A 19,976-nucleotide genomic window follows, 5' to 3' on the forward strand; every position below is an offset into this window, starting at 1 on the left:
TTACATTTGCATTTTTGACTAATTTACATCTTAGTTCATCCCTAAATTCACAGTTATGGGTGCATCACATTGTTAAAAAGTGATATTGAAAGACTAACAATGATGAAATTAATTGTTAAATTCAATGAATATCTTTGTTATTACAAATATGACTAATATACATCTAATTCATCCATGCATGTATATAACATCATCTGACTCATTTAATTCATCTATAAAACCATAATTATGGGTACAAATCTTTGTTCAAAAGTGAAAAAGTTGAAATGCCTAACAATGATGACATTTAATGTTAAATTTCAATGAATATTTTTGTTATTACAATAATCTGTCTGTTTGTAATATTCGTCTGTATGTTGTAATATTTCTAGGTATTGTTATTTTATTGTTAATATTATCTTATGTTTCGGATATATTATTTGGAAATAAATTTATTTCAGCATAACGTTTCTGTTTTTTTAAACTAGCTGTGCTCACAGTGTAATGTACCTAATATGTAAGCCTGTGTTAATTAACCAATCCAAAACAATACAAATTAGGATAACATTACAGTACATTATATATACAATATAAGTATAGTCTGTATATTGTAAAGTTTCATTAAAATCAGTTCAGTAGTTTTTGCGTGAAAGAATAACAAACATCCATCTAAACATCCTTAATTACAAACTTTCGCGTTTATTATATTAGTAAGTTGTATTAGTTGACTATTACCATTGCTCAAAAAGCAATATAGAGAGTAGATTTTGTTAGTAAAACTAATTACACCAACGCTATGGAAGGTGATTCTTCCAAGGTTGACCCTGCACTAACGGTTTCCGCTGGCGGGGCACCAGTGGAGGATGATAAGATGAACATGAGGTCAGGTCAGTTAGCATATTGTACCAAGTAATTTTTTTTTTCATTTTGATAATGGTATGACGCACCCGCCTTACGCTGTTACCCCTGGAAAGAATCATAATAATAAATTTACCACGATGTGCTGACCTCACTTCATGCTCATCTAAGTATTTATGTCATTTCGTTTATGCGTGAATTGTATGTAAAAAAGGGATTGTTAATAATGTGGACTGATAAATGCCAACAATGATTCTGTATAACATCTCAAACTGATATTTTATATTTCTGATTAATTTATAACATTTATGGACTGACCTGCATGTTCATCTTGCCTGTGACGCACCATTAATTAAAAATGGTAAAGTCAATAATCATGAATCCTGAAACGGAACGTCAGAGGCCAGAGCCAAAGTAATCTGTGTGACATTGACAAGTGCATGACGGATGATTGAACGGAGGCAGCGGGAGTTTTGGAGCGAAAAAGATGGAGTGTTGATATTATAATAAGAACAAATAAGAGATGAGCATGAATAGGCATTGAGGTGTTTCTCTCCCTGATCAACTGCCATTACGTCTAAGTCGTCAGGATAATAGTGATTTTAATAATCTTATCATCCTCCACTGGTGCCACGCCAGCGTAAACCGTTAGCGCAGGCGGGTGCGTCATTCCATTATCATCCATGAAATAAAAATTTTACTTGGTACAATGTGCTAACTGACCTGACCTCATGTTCATCTTATCATCATCCACTGGTGCCCCGCCAGTGTAAACCGTTAGCACAAGCGGGTGCATAATACCATAAATATTATATGTATTAAAGGTTTTAAATATAAAATATCAGTTTGAGATGTTGACAGAATCTGTTTATTATCAGGAATGTTAGGGAACTCCATCATGCATAAACGAAATATCTCCTTTGGAAAGTTCACACTCTATCCTGAGGAGATAAAAACCATCGCTCTTAAGAATATCCTTCATTTCTTGTCCCTGACGGGTCTAGGTAGCGAACTTTGAAAAAGGATCACAATAGATCTATGTAGGTCGCAGTGCTATAGGTGCTACAAACATCTGACAATAGCTCAATCAACCCAATGAAAATAAAAAATAGGGTAATTGTAACCGAAACTATCGGATATCGAATATCCGATAGTTTCGGTATAAAAAAATATTCATAACCGTAACCGAATCCGAAATAAAAGTTTTGGATAATACGGACATAACTCTTCTTCCTTTGATATATTGCAGTATTTTTTTATGTATCTGCTTTTAATATAGGTGCAATAAAGAATTATAAATCTACACATATAAATAAAATCGGAGTGACTGTTTGTAATATTGAAATAATCGTTTTTTACTACATGTCTATAAATATAAATACTACACCAAAATAACATTTTTTACAATTTTTGTCTGTCTGTTTGTTCCGGCTAATCTCTAAAACGGCTGGACCAATTTTGACGGGACTTTTATTGGCAGGTAGCTGATGTAATAAAGAATAACTTAGGCTACATACTTTTATTTTAGAAAATTTCTTATATTTTAGAAAATAAAGGTAAATTTCACGCGGACGAAGTCGCGGGAACAGCTAGTAATATATAAAATTCTCATGTCACAGCTTTCATGTTTATACTCCTCTGAAAACGCTTGACCGATTTTGATGAATTTTTATATGTATATTCAGTAGGTCTGAGAATAGGTTTATAACTATTTTTTATACCCTAAGTAAGGGTGGCTCACCCCAAAACTATATTTCATTTTTGCATTGTTTTATAATGTGTCATTTAAAATACATACAACCCTAAATTTTCAGCCTTCTATCCACAAGACTACGAGAACTTTGTTCTCGTAGTCTTGTGGATCGCGGGAACAGCTAGTAAATAAATCAAATACATTACATTATCATTCATTACAAAAATATGAATATACGAATATCCAATTCCATTTATATTTTATCTTAATATAATTATGTAGGCGTAAGCAACCGCGACACATCACTATCAAATTACTCTATCTGTGCACGTGCGGCCATAGATAATAGAAATGTTAATAGTCTGTGGTGATTTTACTTTTATTATTCTACTCGTCCTTACTTCACACGCTTGGATTACAAATCTATAAATTTCTCAACTTGTTCTACATTATACTTACATGATTGCTTTAAGGAATCAAATTTAAATTCAAAAATCATTTATTCATGTAGGACATTTTAGCCGCTTATGAACGTCAAGTTTTTACATTATAATTTTTTCCCCTACCGTCCTCATAATATCAAATATCCTCAATATTTGATATTATGAGGACGGTAGTCCTAGTAAATTCTAGAAAGTCCTTTCGTACAAACTTTCATCCCTTATTTTATCTCCTTGGGGGTAGAATTAATCAAAATCCTTTCTTAGCGGATGCCTAAGTCATAACATCTACCTGCATGCCAAATTTTAGCCCGATCCATCCAGTGGTTTGGGCTGTGTTGATAGATCACTATGTCAGTCACCTTTGAGTTATATATATATATATATATATAGATTATGTTAAACCATCACCGTAAAAATAAACAAATTTGTATTCATGAGTAAAACTGCAAAAAAAACAATAAAAAATGTTTTTAAATGTAATAACAAAGAAAAATATATTGTATTTTATTTTTATATACATTGGTATAAAAATAAAATACAATTCATTTTAACTGTATAAAAAGTGACAACCCTAATTGCAACCCTCGAATTCGTCCCCTCGCGGTTCCGCAACGATAACCAAAATGGCCGAAATGTCAAAACATTGCAATAATCAGAAGTGATTATTTCGTAAATGAATGGGGGAATTATTAAATTATACTGTAATATACATTTTAAAAAATAATTGCAAAACTGAAGTGGCAAATGGCAATGGACAGGGCACATAGCTCGTAGGACAGATGGCCGTTGGGGCATTAAAGTCCTCGAGTGGCGACCGCGGACCGGAAGACGCAGCGTGGGAAGGCCTCCAGTAAGTTGGACCGACGATCTGGTCAAGATCGCTGGAAGGCATTGGATGCGAGCAGCGCAGGACCGATCGTCGTGGAGATCTTTAGGGGAGGCCTTTGTCCAGCAGTGGACTGAGATGATGGTGATGATACACTTTCAAGACACTTACTCGTAAAGTGGATATAATATCACCAGTTTTCGATATATAAAGCACTAGCTTTTGCACGGGGCTTCGCTCGCGTTAACTTATCCCCTTAGGGGTGGAATTTATCAAAATCCTTTCTTAGGGGATGTCTGCGTCATAGTAGCTTTATGCATGCAAAGTCTCAGCCCGATCGGTTTGAAATTTACAAAGTTTCATACATTCTTTCATCCCCTATTTTATCCCTTAGGGGTTAGAATTAATCAAAATCCTTTCTTAGCGGATGAATACGTCATAACATCTACCTGCATGCCAAATTTCAGCCCGATCCGTCCAGTGGTTTGGGCTGTGCGTTAATAGATCACTATGCATGGAATTTAACTTTATTTTTCTAAAATAAAAGCTCTAAATAATCAGCTACCTTCCAAAAAAAGTCCCATCAAAATTGGTTCAGCCATTTCAAAGATTAGCCGGAACAAACGAGAGACAGACAGGATAGACATAAATTGTAAAAAATATTATTTTGATGTATGTACCACATTTATATTCATATGCATGTAGTAAAAAGCGGATATTTACATCAGCTACCTGAAAAACGTCCGATAACGTGTGTAAAAGTCTTCCTATGTGATGGGTTGAAAAAATCGTTCCATGTCTGGCCATTTCAGAAAATTATTAAAGATACAGCAGGGAACAAACAGAGACATTGTGTACCGTCGGCTTTATACCTGGCCTCCCTTTTATTAATATATTTGTTTATACAGTTTAAATTGTAAAAAATATTATTTTGATGTAGCAATGACGCCACATTTATATTCATATGCATGTATTTTGTAAAAAGCGGATATTTGGACCAATATTACAAACAGACGAAGATTTATCTAGAGACACAAAACAATAACGATTTTATTTATATGTATAGATGAAGTTATTATCTTTAATGAAGGTTTTGAAAAATGGGATGCCCTGTTGGTCGAGCGTATGTTGAGAAACGGGATGAAAAGCGAATCTTACGCTCTGAGCGGCGCGTAAGTGATGTCGTTGCCAGGATTGACTCAAACACAATCTGCTTTAAAAGAGTTTCACGAGGAAGAGGAAGGAATACTCTATGGACCAGGCATCGCCGATTGAGAGTAAGTTGATATTTTAATAGTTTTTAACGGACTTGAAACTTTAAACGCGTTTTTCTCAAAACTGTGTTTTTCAAACTTTCCTCCATTGTATCTCAGAAACGGCTGGACCGAATTACTTGAAATTTACAGGGTACACTCAATATATGTAAACGCATGGAATGAACTATTATCAATCGAAAATTTTCAAAACTTCGATTTTTTTATAGCAAAAAACAAAAAAAAAAAACGCCTAATTTGCAACTTTTATTTAAAATGTCTATCAAAAATCCAATTTTTTTTATATTCATTTGATTATAGGTCATTCCGTGCTTTTAAGCCTACAAATTAAAACGCCGTTTTTTTTTTTTTTTCAGATAAGCCGATCAGCCGGAATCGTGGAGGAAGTGGGAGCTCTTTTTTTCGAGGCGGGGGTGTTCAGAGCGCTGTAACTCTAGTTTGACTGAATATTTTTAGCTGAAATTTTATATTTATACTGTCCAAATATGTGTTAATAAATGATAAAAAACTTGAAGCTCTAAATATTTACTGGTCGTAGAAAAAAAATCCTAAAATATCCCTAAAAAACAGGCCGTCACATAGGAAGACCCCCTTAACACACTCGGCTCTATAACACTCCCTGCCTTTGGCTCGTGCTGAAATTCGGCCTTGTATGTTATAACCATCATAACGCACTTATATTGTAATATAACTATTATTATCTGTCAATTATTATCTAGCACACCGCTTTACGACCGATGGTCGCGGGTTCGAATCCTCGCACGGCACAAACATTTGTATTCACGAGTATGATTGTTTGTATCGGTCTGGGTGTTTTCTATGTATAATATGTATGTATTTACGGAAAAAAATATTTATGTATTTGTATCAGTTATCTAGTACCCATAACACAAGCTTTAGCTAGCTGAACTTGGGTCTAGATGGCGCTGTGTGAATTGTCCTGAGATTATTATTGTTATGTTTTATTAAGTTTGGTATTTAAGAATAATAATAACCCAGGCTAACTCACATAGTCCCAAGTTAAGCAGAGCTTGTGTTATAGGTACTAGACAACTGACATTTTTCTAAATACATACATGATATACTTAGAAAACTCTCAGACAGATATAAACAATCATACTCATTAATGCAAATTTTGTACCGTGCGAGGAATCGAACGCACGAACACTGGAAGTAAGGCTGTATGCTAAACAGTTAGACCATCGAGGCCGTTAATTAGATATATAAATAACTAACACTATAACTTTACGTAAGTATGCTCTGTGCCTGTTTAATTGTACACGGAACTGTTTCAATTAAGAAGTAAAATAAAAAAATAGTTGTGTCAGAAAAAGGCGGGAACTTTGACACATGTAATGTGACCTTGTTTAATTAGGTTGTACACACACTAGGAATATATATAGTTCAGACAATATTACAGAGGGAAGAGTTAATTTTTAATATTCAATTTAATTTAATTATGAACTTACACATATATATTATTACTAGCTGTACCATCGACTTCGTCCGCGTGTAATTTAACTTTATTTTTAATAAAAGTAGCCTAAGTTACTCCTTATTACATCAGCTACCAGCTAAAAAAATCCCGTCAAAATCGGTCCAGCCATTTCAGAGATTAGCCGGAAAAAACAGACAGACAAACATTGTAAAAAATGTTATTTTGGTGTAACTTATTATATTCATATTCATGTAGTAAACAAAGGTTATTTCAATACATATTACAAACAGACACTCCAATTTTATTTATATATATATTATTATATGCTATGATTGTAATTCAGTCGAATTATTTTAAAATTATATACAGCCCATTACTCATTGTTTCTGACATAACTTTGTGTATAACAATAGATATATAAATAATAAAAATGAATTATTTTAGATCAGATATATAATTAATATAGGTACGTGAACTGTCATCGTTACACTACAAAGAAATCAATGACAATTATATTAAAAACAGACAATTAAAAAGTTATGTCATAGACACTCATTGACAATTATGTTTCTGTCCTTTTTTAAATAATTAGGAGATTTTAAAATTAAAAAACAATTGAGTCTTTCTTTAAAATTACATACATCTATTACCATATTGAAATTCATTTTTGAATTGTTGTATACTTTTCTTTATAATATTAGTTAATTAGTATATTTATAGTTATAGGGTACATATAATACTCTAGTTATTTAACTATCCACTCCGTTTTTGTACATTGATCATTATATATATATTACTTACTAATATTACAAAGTAAGAGATGTTTTTATTATAAGGCAAGTAAACTCCGGAATCTCTACGTCGATATAAGATTTTTATTTCATTGTTTGAAACACACCTTATTCCAGAGTGTATATAATTTTAACGTTAAAATAACCAAAATTCACAATCCACTAGTCTATTTATAAAAGCACGTCTGGGTTTTGCATATGGTCTCAGTTTAATGTACAAAATCTATTCTCCTGGTAAAATATGTTATATATAGTAAACTCTGGATAGTACTCGTAATAATGATGTTTGACAACAAGTGTCCCATTCATATAGGACATTTTTTATGTCAAACTAAAACAACAGAACAAAGGAAAAAGAAGACTTCAAAACAATAACACAAGATTATTCTTTGATATTAAAATAAATATTTTTTTAAAACTACATAACAAGTTATTTAGAGCACTGTGTACCACGAGCCTTATAAAAGAGGCGGCAAAACCGTTAATTTGACGTTCGAATCCTAATTCAAAAGTCATTTGACACCGGCGCGGTGTCGTTGTTTTTTTTTCTAATCATCTACGCATGGATACCATTATTTGAGCCACCCCTCGCACGCGTGCCGCGTAATTACCGAATGATTTATATTTTGTCACTTACAAGTATTTATAATCTGTGGGGGCTATTAACGTTATCTTATTAATAAATGTGAAATATATTTTATCTATATTAATAAAAATAATTCAGCAAATGTATGCTAGAGCATTACTTTTATAGAAAATCTTTTTCTTATTAAAAAAGGCAACATGCAAGTATCTTGTTCCTTCCTTTTGTAAATAATCGGTAACATTAAAAAAAAAGTCATTATTATTGTTAGATATGTAGACTAGGCTGTACGGTCTAAGGATCTTTGCCTGTTCCATATATTTAATATATAAAAAAAAGAAACTAGGGGTTATATTTATATTCTTTTTGTTATATATTAAAGTAGTATATTGACATAAAAGTAAATTGCAGACATATAAAGTTATGTAGAACAGTCTAAAATAATTAGGAAACAGGAGTACAACAGTTTATCAGTATGTCTGCAGAAGACGCCATTTTGTAGTCTTTTATTTTTCCCGCGCAAACGTAATGCACCACAGATGCAGAATATTGCATGGCGCGCAGCCGCAGTAGGATGACGAGCGCGTACAGCTACGCTGTATGTGCGATGTTAAAATATGAGTATTATAACAATCATTAAAAATATAAAGTACTTCAATGTAAGTTTATTTGAGGTTATTTTCTATTCAATTGCATAAGTATCGTTTAGAAAAAGTCAATAGGTTTTTTACGGGAATAATTATAAAAATTTACAATAAGATACCAAAGGATATATTGGAATTTTACCTTTAAATAAATTCAAAACATCTGTTACATCATATTTACTGAGCAAAGCCTATTTATTATTTATTACTCACTAAGGGCAGAGGAAGGCCAAAAAAGAGAAACGATTACCTGAATGATTACTCACTAAACGATTACCTGAATGACGAGCGTGCATGGCAATAGTTGTTCATGCACGGGATTTTAATGTTAGACATAGACACCTATATAAATACCTATACATTGTAAATAATCTGGCTTTTAAAAAAAATGTATTTCACTCTCAACCCTTTTTATTTGTATCATTAGTCTAAAAAGTAAGTTTCAAACTTCTAGTTTTAAAACTTGCTTCTTACTATACTTCCCTTCAACCTCTCAACTCCCCTTTTAACCCTTCCAACCAAATTGTCTTGATTTATATTTAATAGTCAATAATATGAGATGTTAGCTCCTACTTTAAAAAATGATGATACTTCTATATAACCTTTCATCCTCTCTTTCAACCCCTTACAACCCTTTTTCGCATTAAAAAGTAACCTATGGCTTTTCTCAAGATGATTCCCAAAGTGGTCTATATCGACCCCCAGGGGTCTATGACAAACTGCAAGGGGTCTACGACAGTGGTAATCTTATTGTTTTAACTTTATGTTTTTAACACTAAACTTTACTACAATTAGAAATTTACAAAAAATCAATACCAGGTAAGAATGGGGGGTCTACCCAAAACCGAAAAAGATGGCAAGAGGTCTACGACACAAAAAAGTTTGGGAACCTCTGGTCTAGACTATCTGTGAACCAAATTCCATTTGAATAGGTTCAGTAGTTTTGGCATGTAATTGAGACAGTCAGAGTTACTTTCATATTCATAATATTAGTAAGGTATTTAATAAACTAACCCAATAATATAATTCAATTTTGTTAAATCTGGTTGTATATTCGAAATTGCAAACTGTCCCTCTACTTGCGTAAACCATATCTCTGGCTCTTTTAAATAGAAGGGAATGCGTATTCCGACTCTGAATAGCTTGGATGAAACGGTAGGTGTTGTTTCTTCCAAGGAATCATGGAAAATGTTGTTCATATACATCGACGAAATTGCTAATATTATATGTAGTTTCATTCTTGAAAAATATTAATAATATATTCTTACGTTCTTGTCCAAGAGTGAGGTCACCAGTTATAGGCTGTACCAGGATTATATTTATGTATTTATTAAATGAAATTGCAGAGCAAACGTTTATATATTTAAATTTTTAAGGAGACAACAGATTGACAATAAATAGTTGCGCGCGCAACTTCGCATGCGCACTGCCTGTACAAATGATATATACAACGCATTTATATGATTCAACCGCATAAGATAACTTTGCATCTGTCTTGTCTTCATATTTATGGAGTCAAGATTGGACAATAAGTAGCAAAATTAAAGGGAAACAGTACTGTTTAGTCCAACCGTTTATACCTCTTAAACCGTGGTTTTTCAATTTACATCTTGATAAAAGATCAACTAGTGTTTTGATTCGTATGCGAATTGGTCATGTTTGCAGCCCTGAACATTTAACAAAACTACGTATAAAAGACAATAATATCTGTGAATGTGGAGATGTGGGTGATCTAAATCATATTGTGTTTTCCTGCTCCTCTTACGATCGTTCTTCATTTATAGAGACACTCACCTCATTAGAAATTCCTTTTCCTTCATCCATTGTATGCCTATTAGCTCATCCTAAGTCCTATAATTTATAAATCTCTTGCGTCTTTATATTTCCCATAATAACATTAAACTTTAAAACCCATGATCACTAATTCCGAGTATATTCAAAATTTAACCCGTTCCTTTCCATTATCCCGTCTCGTTTCCTGTTTTTAGTGGCATAATAGGCAACACTAGCCTCTTTCCAAAGAACAAAATAAAAAAAAACTTTGCATCTCCACTTTCAACCCCTTACAACCCTTATTTCGCATTAAAAAGTAGCCTATGTCCTTCCTCGGAGACTATCTGCCCAATTTTATTTTATCAAATTTCATTTAAATTGTGAGAGTAGTTTTAGCATGAAAGCAAGGTAGACAGACAGACATATAGTTACTTTTTCATTTATTAGTAAGAATAAAGATTACTGTAAAGTTTAACTAAAATCCGTTATCCATTCATACTCACAAACTTTCGCATTTTAAATACTCACTGTCGGGAAAAGGGAAATGATAGTAATGTGGAGTGATGACCCCATTGCTGGCAATGTGCCATGTCATGTTCCCCCTGGAAACCATCGTGATAAATTCCTGGAGATAACACGATGAACTAACTGACCTGACCTATCAGATTCCACTGTACCCCGCCAGGGTAAACCATTAGCGCAGACGGATGATAAGAAATTTATTTTTGCCACCGCACCGCTTGCTATCGACAGGGAATTCATCCCCACACGCTAGAACCTAAGTTGTCTCGGACAGTGCGGTTCCAGAGAGCTTCCTTCCGTGTACACTTACATTGTGGAATGAACTACCTGCCGAGATTTTCTCTAGTGACTACAGCATGGGGTTTTTCGAGAAGGGTATATCCTAAAGGTCGGCAAAGGGCACATGACTCCCCTGGTGTTTCAGGCGTCCTGAGGCTACGGTAACCGTTTACCATCAGATCAGCCATATGCTTAATTACCATCATGGTTATATAAAAGAAAAATCAACGAATACTGTATTGCAATGATAAAACCTTTATTATATAATTCATTTAAAAACATAAAGTTAACAAATCATCCAGAATGAAAAAAATAAAACCAGACATTTTAAATTAACATGAAAATCATTTTCCCCCTCAGTCTAATTAAATTCTTTAATCGCGATTTAATTTGAAGACGAACTAGAGCTGCTAGAGTTTGAGCTACTCGAGCTACTGCTGTTTGAATTATTGCTACTGTTCGAACTGCTGTTTGAGCTGCTGCTGCTGTTGGAACTGCTGCTGGATCTGCTGCCGTTTGAGCTACCGCTGCTGGTAGAGCTACTGCTGCTGTTTGAGCTGCTGCTGCTGTTTGAACCGTTGCTGCTGCTATTGCTTGATTGACTACTGCTTGCACTGCTACTATTTGAGCCACTACTGCTGTTGCTTGATTGACTACTATTTGAGCTGCTGCTGTTTGAGCCACTACTACTGTTGCTTGATTGACTACTGTTTGAGCTGCTGCTGTTTGAACCGTTGCTGCTGCTATTGCTTGATTGACTACTGCTTGAGCTGTTACTATTTGAGCCACTACTGCTGTTACTTGATTGACTACTGTTTGAGCTGCTGCTGTTTGATCCACTGCTACTGTTGGCGCTGCTGTTGCTAGATTCATTGCTGCTTGAGTTGCTGCTGCTGTTTGATCCACTGCTACTGTTGGCGCTGCTGTTGCTAGATTCATTGCTGCTTGAGTTGCTGCTGCTGTTTGATCCACTGCTACTGTTGGCGCTGCTGTTGCTAGATTCATTGCTGCTTGAGTTGCTGCTGCTGTTTGATCCACTGCTACTGTTGGCGCTGCTGTTGCTAGATTCATTGCTGCTTGAGTTGCTGCTGCTATTTGATCCGCTGTTACTGTTGGCGCTGCTGTTGCTAGATTCATTGCTGCTTGAGTTGCTGCTGCTGTTTGATCCACTGCTACTGTTGGCGCTGCTGTTGCTAGATTCATTGCTGCTTGAGTTGCTGCTGCTGTTTGATCCACTGCTACTGTTGGCGCTGCTGTTGCTAGATTCATTGCTGCTTGAGTTGCTGCTGCTATTTGATCCGCTGTTACTGTTGGCGCTGCTGTTGCTAGATTCATTGCTGCTTGAGTTGCTGCTGCTGTTTGATCCACTGCTACTGTTGGCGCTGCTGTTGCTAGATTCATTGCTGCTTGAGTTGCTGCTGCTGTTTGATCCACTGCTACTGTTGGCGCTGCTGTTCGTTTCGTTGTTATTTGAGCTACTGTCGCTGGAGCTGTTGCTGTTGCTGTTGCTATTGCTGGAGGTGTTAGAGCTACTATTACCAGAGCTGCTGTTGCTACTACTATTGGAATTGCTGTTGCTGGAACTTGAGCTACTGCTACCGCCGCCAGGTCTAATAGGAGGTCCAATTATAATTGGACCGGGTCTGGGTCTGATCGGGCCAATTGGCCTAGGTCTAGGTCTAGGTCTTCCAGATCCTAAAAATAGAAGTCATACAATTAAAAAAAGTATAGTCTATCATATCATTTAATGTTTAAAGAATATCCTGTTCAGACCAAGCATTTTTTTTAATGTAAACCGGTAAACAGGGTTGTAAGACGGTCTGAACGGGTTTTGCTATAAGAAAAAATCTGCAAAAGAAATATTTAAATGATGAAGCTTCACTAAACTCCTACAAATATTGCAAATAAGTTCCTAACTATAGTAGGTACATCACACAAAATACAGACAAAATTCTTAAAAATGTAATTCGGAACAACATTTATTTAAAAGAGCAACACGCAAGTTTTTCGCTCGTTTCTTGAGTTGAGTCAAATAATCATAGTTATTAAAAAAATATTTGTGTCAATTACCACCAACGTGGTATAAAAAAATGAATCATAGCAGTAATTAATTATTATGTATTGGAATTATCATAAGGAGATTACGGAAGTTTTAGTTCTAAATGGTTTTCATTTTGTGCTACCATACTGTAATTATCACAAGAAGATTGAAGAGTACTAGAGTTTTATAGTATTAGTCAGTATTATTTTATTTACCTGAGCTACTACTTGAGCTACTGTCACTGGAGCTACTACTGTCACTTGAGCTACTGCTGTCTGAGTTCTCAGAGCTGCTGTTACTAAAAAAAGTATGCTGTTATCATTTAATGTTTATAGAATATCCCGCCACCAACTTTTTTAATGTAAACCGGTAAACAGGGTTGTAAGACGGTCTGAACTGGTTTTGCTATGAAGAAAAAATCTGCAACAACAAATATTTAAATGATGAAGTCTGGGGCGTCTTCCAGGTCCTGGAAATAATTGCAAATAATATATAACTATAGCTATAGGTACATCACACAAAATAATGTGAAAATTCTTAAAAATGTAATTGCTTGACTGTATACATTTATATAATATATAAAAACGCAAGTTTTTCGAACTCGTTTCTTGTGTTGAATCAAGATAATCATAGTTATTAAAAAAAACTGTGTCAATACACCACCACACTGTGGTATAAAAAAATGAATCAATAGCAGTAATTAATTATTATGTATTGGAATTATCATTAAGAGGTTACGGAAGTTTTAGTTCTAAATGGTTTTCATTTTGTGCTACCATACTGTAATTATCACAGAAGATTAAATAATATGGCAAAACATTTACTGGGTCAGAAATTTCGTGACAATCACTTACCTGAGTTGCTACTTGAGCTACTCTCGCTGGAACTGCTGCTTTCACTTGAGCTGCTGCTGTCTGAGTTCTCAGAGCTGCTGTTACTGCTGGAGCTGCTGTTTGAGTTGCTGCTGCTGGAGCTGGAGCTTCCATTGCCACCTGGTCGGGGACGGCCTGGGATTATAACTGGACCGGGTCCTAATGGGATTCTTGGTCTAGGACGTCTTCCTGGACCTATAAATATATAAAATTATCAATTTAATTGTTATGTACGAGCAGTCATCATATACATTTTGGAAGCATCAACATTTTTTCACATTTTCATAGATTATTTTACGAAAATCGGTTCGAAATCGGTACGCCACGCGTACACATTCATCACTTATCTAATGGCCTAAAGGAAACCTACCTGAGTTACTACTTGAACTACTGTCACTAGAACTGCTACTGTCACTTGAGCTACTGCTCTCTGAGTTATCAGAGCTGCTGTTGCTGTTGGAGCTGCTATTTGAGTTGCTGCTACTAGAGCTGGAACTTTCGCTACCACCGGCAGGTCTTATAGGCTGTACGGGGCCAATTATAATTGGGCCTGGGCCAGGTTTGACAGGACGGCCGGGTCCTACTACAATTGGACCGGGTTCAGGCCTTATAATAGGACCTCCTGGATTTACACATGGGCCAGGTTTGGGGCCAGGTCCGGGACGAGGTCTGGGACGTCTTCCAGGTCCTGAAATAAATAAAAGGATTCATATTCGAAAATTGTACGGCTTTTTCTAGAAATGATAAATGTTTTTTCTGTCTTAGCTGCTAAATATTGATTGTATTATAGATTAGATATAGATACACATTCGTATTTAAAACAAACAACTGCTATTAGATTTTAGATGAAGAGTTTGTCGTACTCGGAGATATTGAAGAATATAAACAAATCATCAATTTGTTTAATTGAAGTAAATATTAATAATATTGATACAATTGATATGCTAATTCTACCAGGAGAGGATGATATATTTAAGCGAAGAGAACAATCTAGTATAAAAGCTCCTGAAAAATTTGACAAATATGTTTGACACTTTGTAGAAAATGTCTATCATCGTGAAGAAGAACTTCAATGAAAAAAATTCATGTATGTAAGCGATGCTTGCTACTTTCCATCTATTAGATAGTTTGCTTGTCATTACAATTTCATAGAACACACTTACCTGAGTTGCTACTTGAGCTACTCTCGCTGGAACTGCTGCTGTTACTTGAGCTGCTGCTGTCTGAGTTCTCAGAGCTGCTGTTACTGCTGGAGCTGCTGTTTGAGTTGCTGCTGCTGGAACTGGAACTTCCATTGCCACCAGGTCTGGGACGGCCTGGGATTATAACTGGACCGGGTCCCAATGGGATTCTTGGTTTGGGACGCCTTCCAGGACCTATAATTAAAAAAAGTTGTTACATTTTACATTGTAATAGTAACCAGGCATTCGTGTTTCTTCCAGTCCATCTTTTATTGTAAAATTATATTTCGGAGAAGATCCTTCATTAAATAAAATTTAATTAAACGTATGTTAATATTAAATATAAACATGTTATTGCATGCATTAAATGTTACTGCTTATACTACTAGGCGTTACCCGCGACTTTTTCTGCAAAACTATCATCCCCTATTTTAGCCCGTTTTAGAATATTCTTTGAAGATAAAAGTTAGCCATTGTTCGGTTTTGTAGAACATTATTAAGATTTTAGAAAAGGTATTAAACATACAGACATGCAGAAACACACATCTTTCACTTGTAATATCAGTATAGATTAGGAACCCTAAGGAGTTTCATGTCGTACCTGAGTTGCTACTTGAGCTACTCTCGCTGGAGCTGCTGCTGTCACTTGAACTGCTGCTATTCGAGTTGTCAGAGCTGCTGTTACTGCTGGAGCTGCTGTTTGAGTCACTGCTGGAACTGGATGAACTGCCACCACGACCAGGTTTTACAGGACGGCCAGGACCGACAATGACTGGTCCGGGACCTAGTGGAACTATTGGTACAGGGCGTCTTCCTGGTCCTAAAAATAAATCATTTAAATTTATGTCTGCTCAAATACATGTATAGTAAAAAGTCACGAAGTAAAGGTACAAAATGCAGGATCATAATGACTTAGAAAGTCCTACGGTAATGCTTTGCCAGTATGGAGAACTCAGATGTCATATTTCTTATCCTATGATTTCACTTGGTATAATAGAGGATGTATGATCATTTGCAGATGGAATTTAGCAGGAGCTAGAGTCTACGATACATTCATCAATTGTCTACATCAATGTTTCCCAACTTGGGGTCCATACCCCATAGAAGCAAATTGATTGTGCAGCGGAGCAATTCGAAAATGGAGTATCTATTAAAATGATATAGAATGTGAATATCCAAATATAAATCTACTAAAAATTTAAAGTGTAAAGTAATAGTAAAATAACTTACCAGAACTACTGCTGCTACTTGAGCTACTGTCACTTGAGCTATTGCTTTCGCTTGATCTACCCGAGTTACGGCTGCTACTACTAGAGCTGCTGTTAGAGTCGCTGTTACTAGAACTAGATGATCCACGTCTGTTGGAACCACTGCTGCTCCTTGAGCTACTGTCGCTTGAGCTATTACTTTCGCTTGATCTACCCGAGTTACGGCTGCTACTACTAGAGCTGCTGTTAGAGTCGCTGTTACTAGAACTAGACGATCCACGTCTGCTAGAACCACTGCTGCTCCTTGAGCTACTGTCGCTTGAGCTATTACTTTCGCTTGATCTACCCGAGTTACGGCTGCTACTACTAGAGCTGCTGTTAGAATCGCTGTTACTAGAACTAGACGATCCACGTCTGCTAGAATCACTGCTGCTCCTTGAGCTACTGTCGCTTGAGCTATTACTTTCGCTTGATCTACCAGAGTTACGGCTGCTACTACTAGAGCTGCTGTTAGAGTCGCTGTTACTAGAACTAGACGATCCACGCCTGCTAGAACCACTGCTGCTCCTTGAGCTACTGTCGCTTGAGCTATTACTTTCGCTTGATCTACCCGAGTTACGGCTACTACTACTAGAGCTGCTGTTAGAGTCGCTGTTACTAGAACTTGACGATCCACGCCTGCTAGAACCACTGCTGCTACTTGAGCTACTGTCACTTGAGCTATTGCTTTCGCTTGATCTACCCGAGTTACGGCTGCTACTACTAGAGCTGCTGTTAGAGTCGCTGTTACTAGAACTAGACGATCCACGTCTGCTAGAACCACTGCTATTAGAACCACTGCTGCTACTTGAGCGACTGCTGCTTGAGCTGTTCTCACTGCTTCCCGAGCGACTGCTGGAGTTACTACTTGCGTCGCTATTACTAGAGCTCGATGATTCATTCCCTTCGGAACTGCTACTCGAGCCACTGCTGCTACTTGAGCGACTGCTTGAGCTTTCACTGGATCTACCAGAGCTGTTAGAGCTGCTACTCGAGCTACTATTGGAACTGCTGCTAGAAGATGACGAGCCTCCTTTGCCGGGTCCTGGTGCAATAATGATAGGTCCGCCTGGGTTTATGCCTGGGCCTAATGGTCTGTCGCCTCCACAATCATCTGTAAGCACAAGATTCAATTTGATTTCCAGTTTTAGTTAACAGATGAAGATTCACACGTTGAAGATTGCGTTCAGTAATTTCATTACTCACATAGGGACCGGCATTTTTTTTTTATGGTTAATTATGTATATTATTTTTTAAATATGTTTTTAATGTACAATAATTTGAGGTAGACATTATATAACTCTAGATTTATTTCAATTAAATAGTAATGATTATTATTATTTTTCATTTGTTAAAATATGGGTACAATAAATTTGTAGCTATTACAGAATAAGCGGTAGATTAAAAAAAAATTGTTGACTATACAAAAGTGCTTAAATTAAGTTTATTTGAATAAATGATTTTCTATTCTGTTCTATTCTATAAAAATAGGTGTCAACATATTCTACTATTTCCAGCGTACATATTTCAAAATCCATTAGGTAATAGAAGCATTAAAAGAAAATGAAAAATACTGCAAAATGCTTGGAAGCAAACTAGAACTTAGCAAAATCGTCTATGGCACTTTGTCCCCAGTTATCTTTGACAGTCATTATACCACAGATAATATAATACTAACCTTTGTGTGGACGGGCGTGTACTGCCACCACAAAAGCCTGCATAAAACAAAAAAAAATTCAATTATTGATTAATTACAATAAATATTACATTGACTAGTCAAAAGAAAATCTTTTTATCGGATTTTTTCAGAAAAATGTAATCATTTTACATTAAAAAGTAAAGAAATTAAAATTGATTTTAGTTTGAAAAAACAATAGAAATTTTTTGTAATATAATAAACGCGAAAGTTTGTGAGTATGGATGGGTAGATGAATGTTCCTTAATCTTCCACGCAAAAACTACTGAAGGGATTGTGATGAAGCATATTTACAGTTTAGTTACAGTAATATAGCTATCAAAATAACACAAATATATAAATTTCGTGCGGGTAAAAACGAGGGCACAGCTAGTTCATTCCATAATCAAAAAAGGACTAATTGAATATCGTACTATGGTCATTTCAAATAGAGCAGAAGTACTAACTTGACTTAAGTTATCGTTTACAAAAGGACTTAAGTACTGTTTCATTGATTTTGGAAATTCTCTAATGACAATATATAAAATGCTGTTATTATGGTTGAATATCTACTGGCTATTTCCAAAGTTAGTTCCAAATTTAAAAATATCAAAAACCAAACTTCTTTTTTGTTTACAAAAGGACCTAAGTACCGCTACGTTACATTGGAAATTCTCTAATGACAATATGTAAAATGATGTTATTATGGTTGAATATTTTCTGCCTATTTCCAAAAGTTAGTTCCAAATTTAAAAAAGATCGAACACTACCTTGTTCTTCGTTTACAGAAGGACATAAGTATCGTTATGTTATATTGAAAATTCTCTAATGACTATATGTAAAATGCTGTTATTATGGTTGAACGTTTTCTACCTATATTTTCAAAATTAATAAGGATATGTTAAATTATATGTTATTCTGGTTTATGTAAAATGCTGTTATTATGGTTGAATATTTTCTGTCTATTTCCAAAAGTTAGTTCCAAATTTAAAAAAGATCGAATCCTGACTTATGTCATTATTTACAAAAGGACATAAGTACCTTTACGTTACATTGGAAATTCTCTAATGACAATATGTAAAATGGTGTTATTATTGTTGAAAGTTATTCTGCTATTTCTAAAGTTAGTTCCAAATTTAAAAAGATCGAATCCTGACTTATTCTTCGTTTACAGAAGGACATAAGTACTGTTACACGACATTGGAAATTCTCTAAGGCAATTTATAAAATCAGTATATATTGTCCAAATTTAAAAAAGACAGATCCCTGACATTTTCCTTTACAAAAGGTCATAAGTACCGTTTATTTACATTGGAAAATCTCTAATAACAATAGGTAAAATGCTGTTATTATGATTAAATGTTTTCTACGTATATTTTCAAAATTAATAAGGATGAAACTCCGACTTATTTAATCGATTACAGAAGGACATAAGCACCGTTACGTTACATTGGAAATTCGCTAACAACTATATGTAAAATACTGCCTTTACGGTTGAATGTTAATCCGGAAATTTTTCCGGATATGTGAAATCAATACTTACCGCTAAAGCCACAAGCAATACGGTGAACCTCATCTTGCAACTTCGAAATAATGTTGTCGGAAGGCCATTTTTATATGAATTCGTTACAAAGAAATAAAAGCTGTATACACATATATGAACGTCACATTTCTACGGTTAATTTGTTCTTTAATTATCATTATTATTGGGTTCCGCATGTAACTATTTACTTTCACAGAGTGTAAAAAGTTGCTTTCGTGGGTAAGAGGACCATACTGAAACCTATAAATAACTCTGTAAATAGTATTTCTAATACGACATCCCAGTCCAGCAATAGTAGCATCAAACTTTTTTTT

At 35.1% G+C, this 19,976-nt stretch overlaps 1 protein-coding gene across 1 annotated transcript; it reads right to left on the bottom strand.

Moving 5' to 3' along the window:
• Window positions 1-11,488: 11,488 nt before the first annotated feature.
• LOC131845260 (dentin sialophosphoprotein-like) lies at window positions 11,489-19,695 on the bottom strand. The gene is made up of 8 exons (XM_059194299.1): window positions 19,663-19,695; window positions 18,123-18,159; window positions 16,428-17,558; window positions 15,799-16,017; window positions 15,180-15,392; window positions 14,387-14,704; window positions 13,999-14,211; window positions 11,489-12,798 (listed from the first exon to the last, which is right to left on the bottom strand). The coding sequence occupies exons 1-8, from the start codon at window positions 19,693-19,695 to the stop codon at window positions 11,489-11,491; spliced, it is 3,474 nt and encodes a 1,157-aa protein (XP_059050282.1).
• Window positions 19,696-19,976: the final 281 nt, after the last annotated feature.

Source organism: Achroia grisella, unplaced genomic scaffold, assembly GCF_030625045.1.
Source record: "Achroia grisella isolate CSIRO2021 unplaced genomic scaffold, CSIRO_AGI_Agris_v1 utg461, whole genome shotgun sequence".
In the NCBI taxonomy this organism is placed as follows: domain Eukaryota; kingdom Metazoa; phylum Arthropoda; class Insecta; order Lepidoptera; family Pyralidae; genus Achroia; species Achroia grisella.

Bases quoted from the DNA above. Each gene is read 5' to 3' on its own strand.
- LOC131845260 (XM_059194299.1), bottom strand. From the start codon at position 19,695: ATGAGGTTCACCGTATTGCTTGTGGCTTTAGCG. The intron at 18,160-19,662 runs GTAAGTATTGAT...TGTTTTATGCAG, and splicing joins TATTGCTTGTGGCTTTAGCG to GCTTTTGTGGTGGCAGTACA. The intron at 16,018-16,427 runs GTAAGTTATTTT...ATTTATTTTTAG, and splicing joins AAGTAGCAGCAGTAGTTCTG to GACCAGGAAGACGCCCTGTA.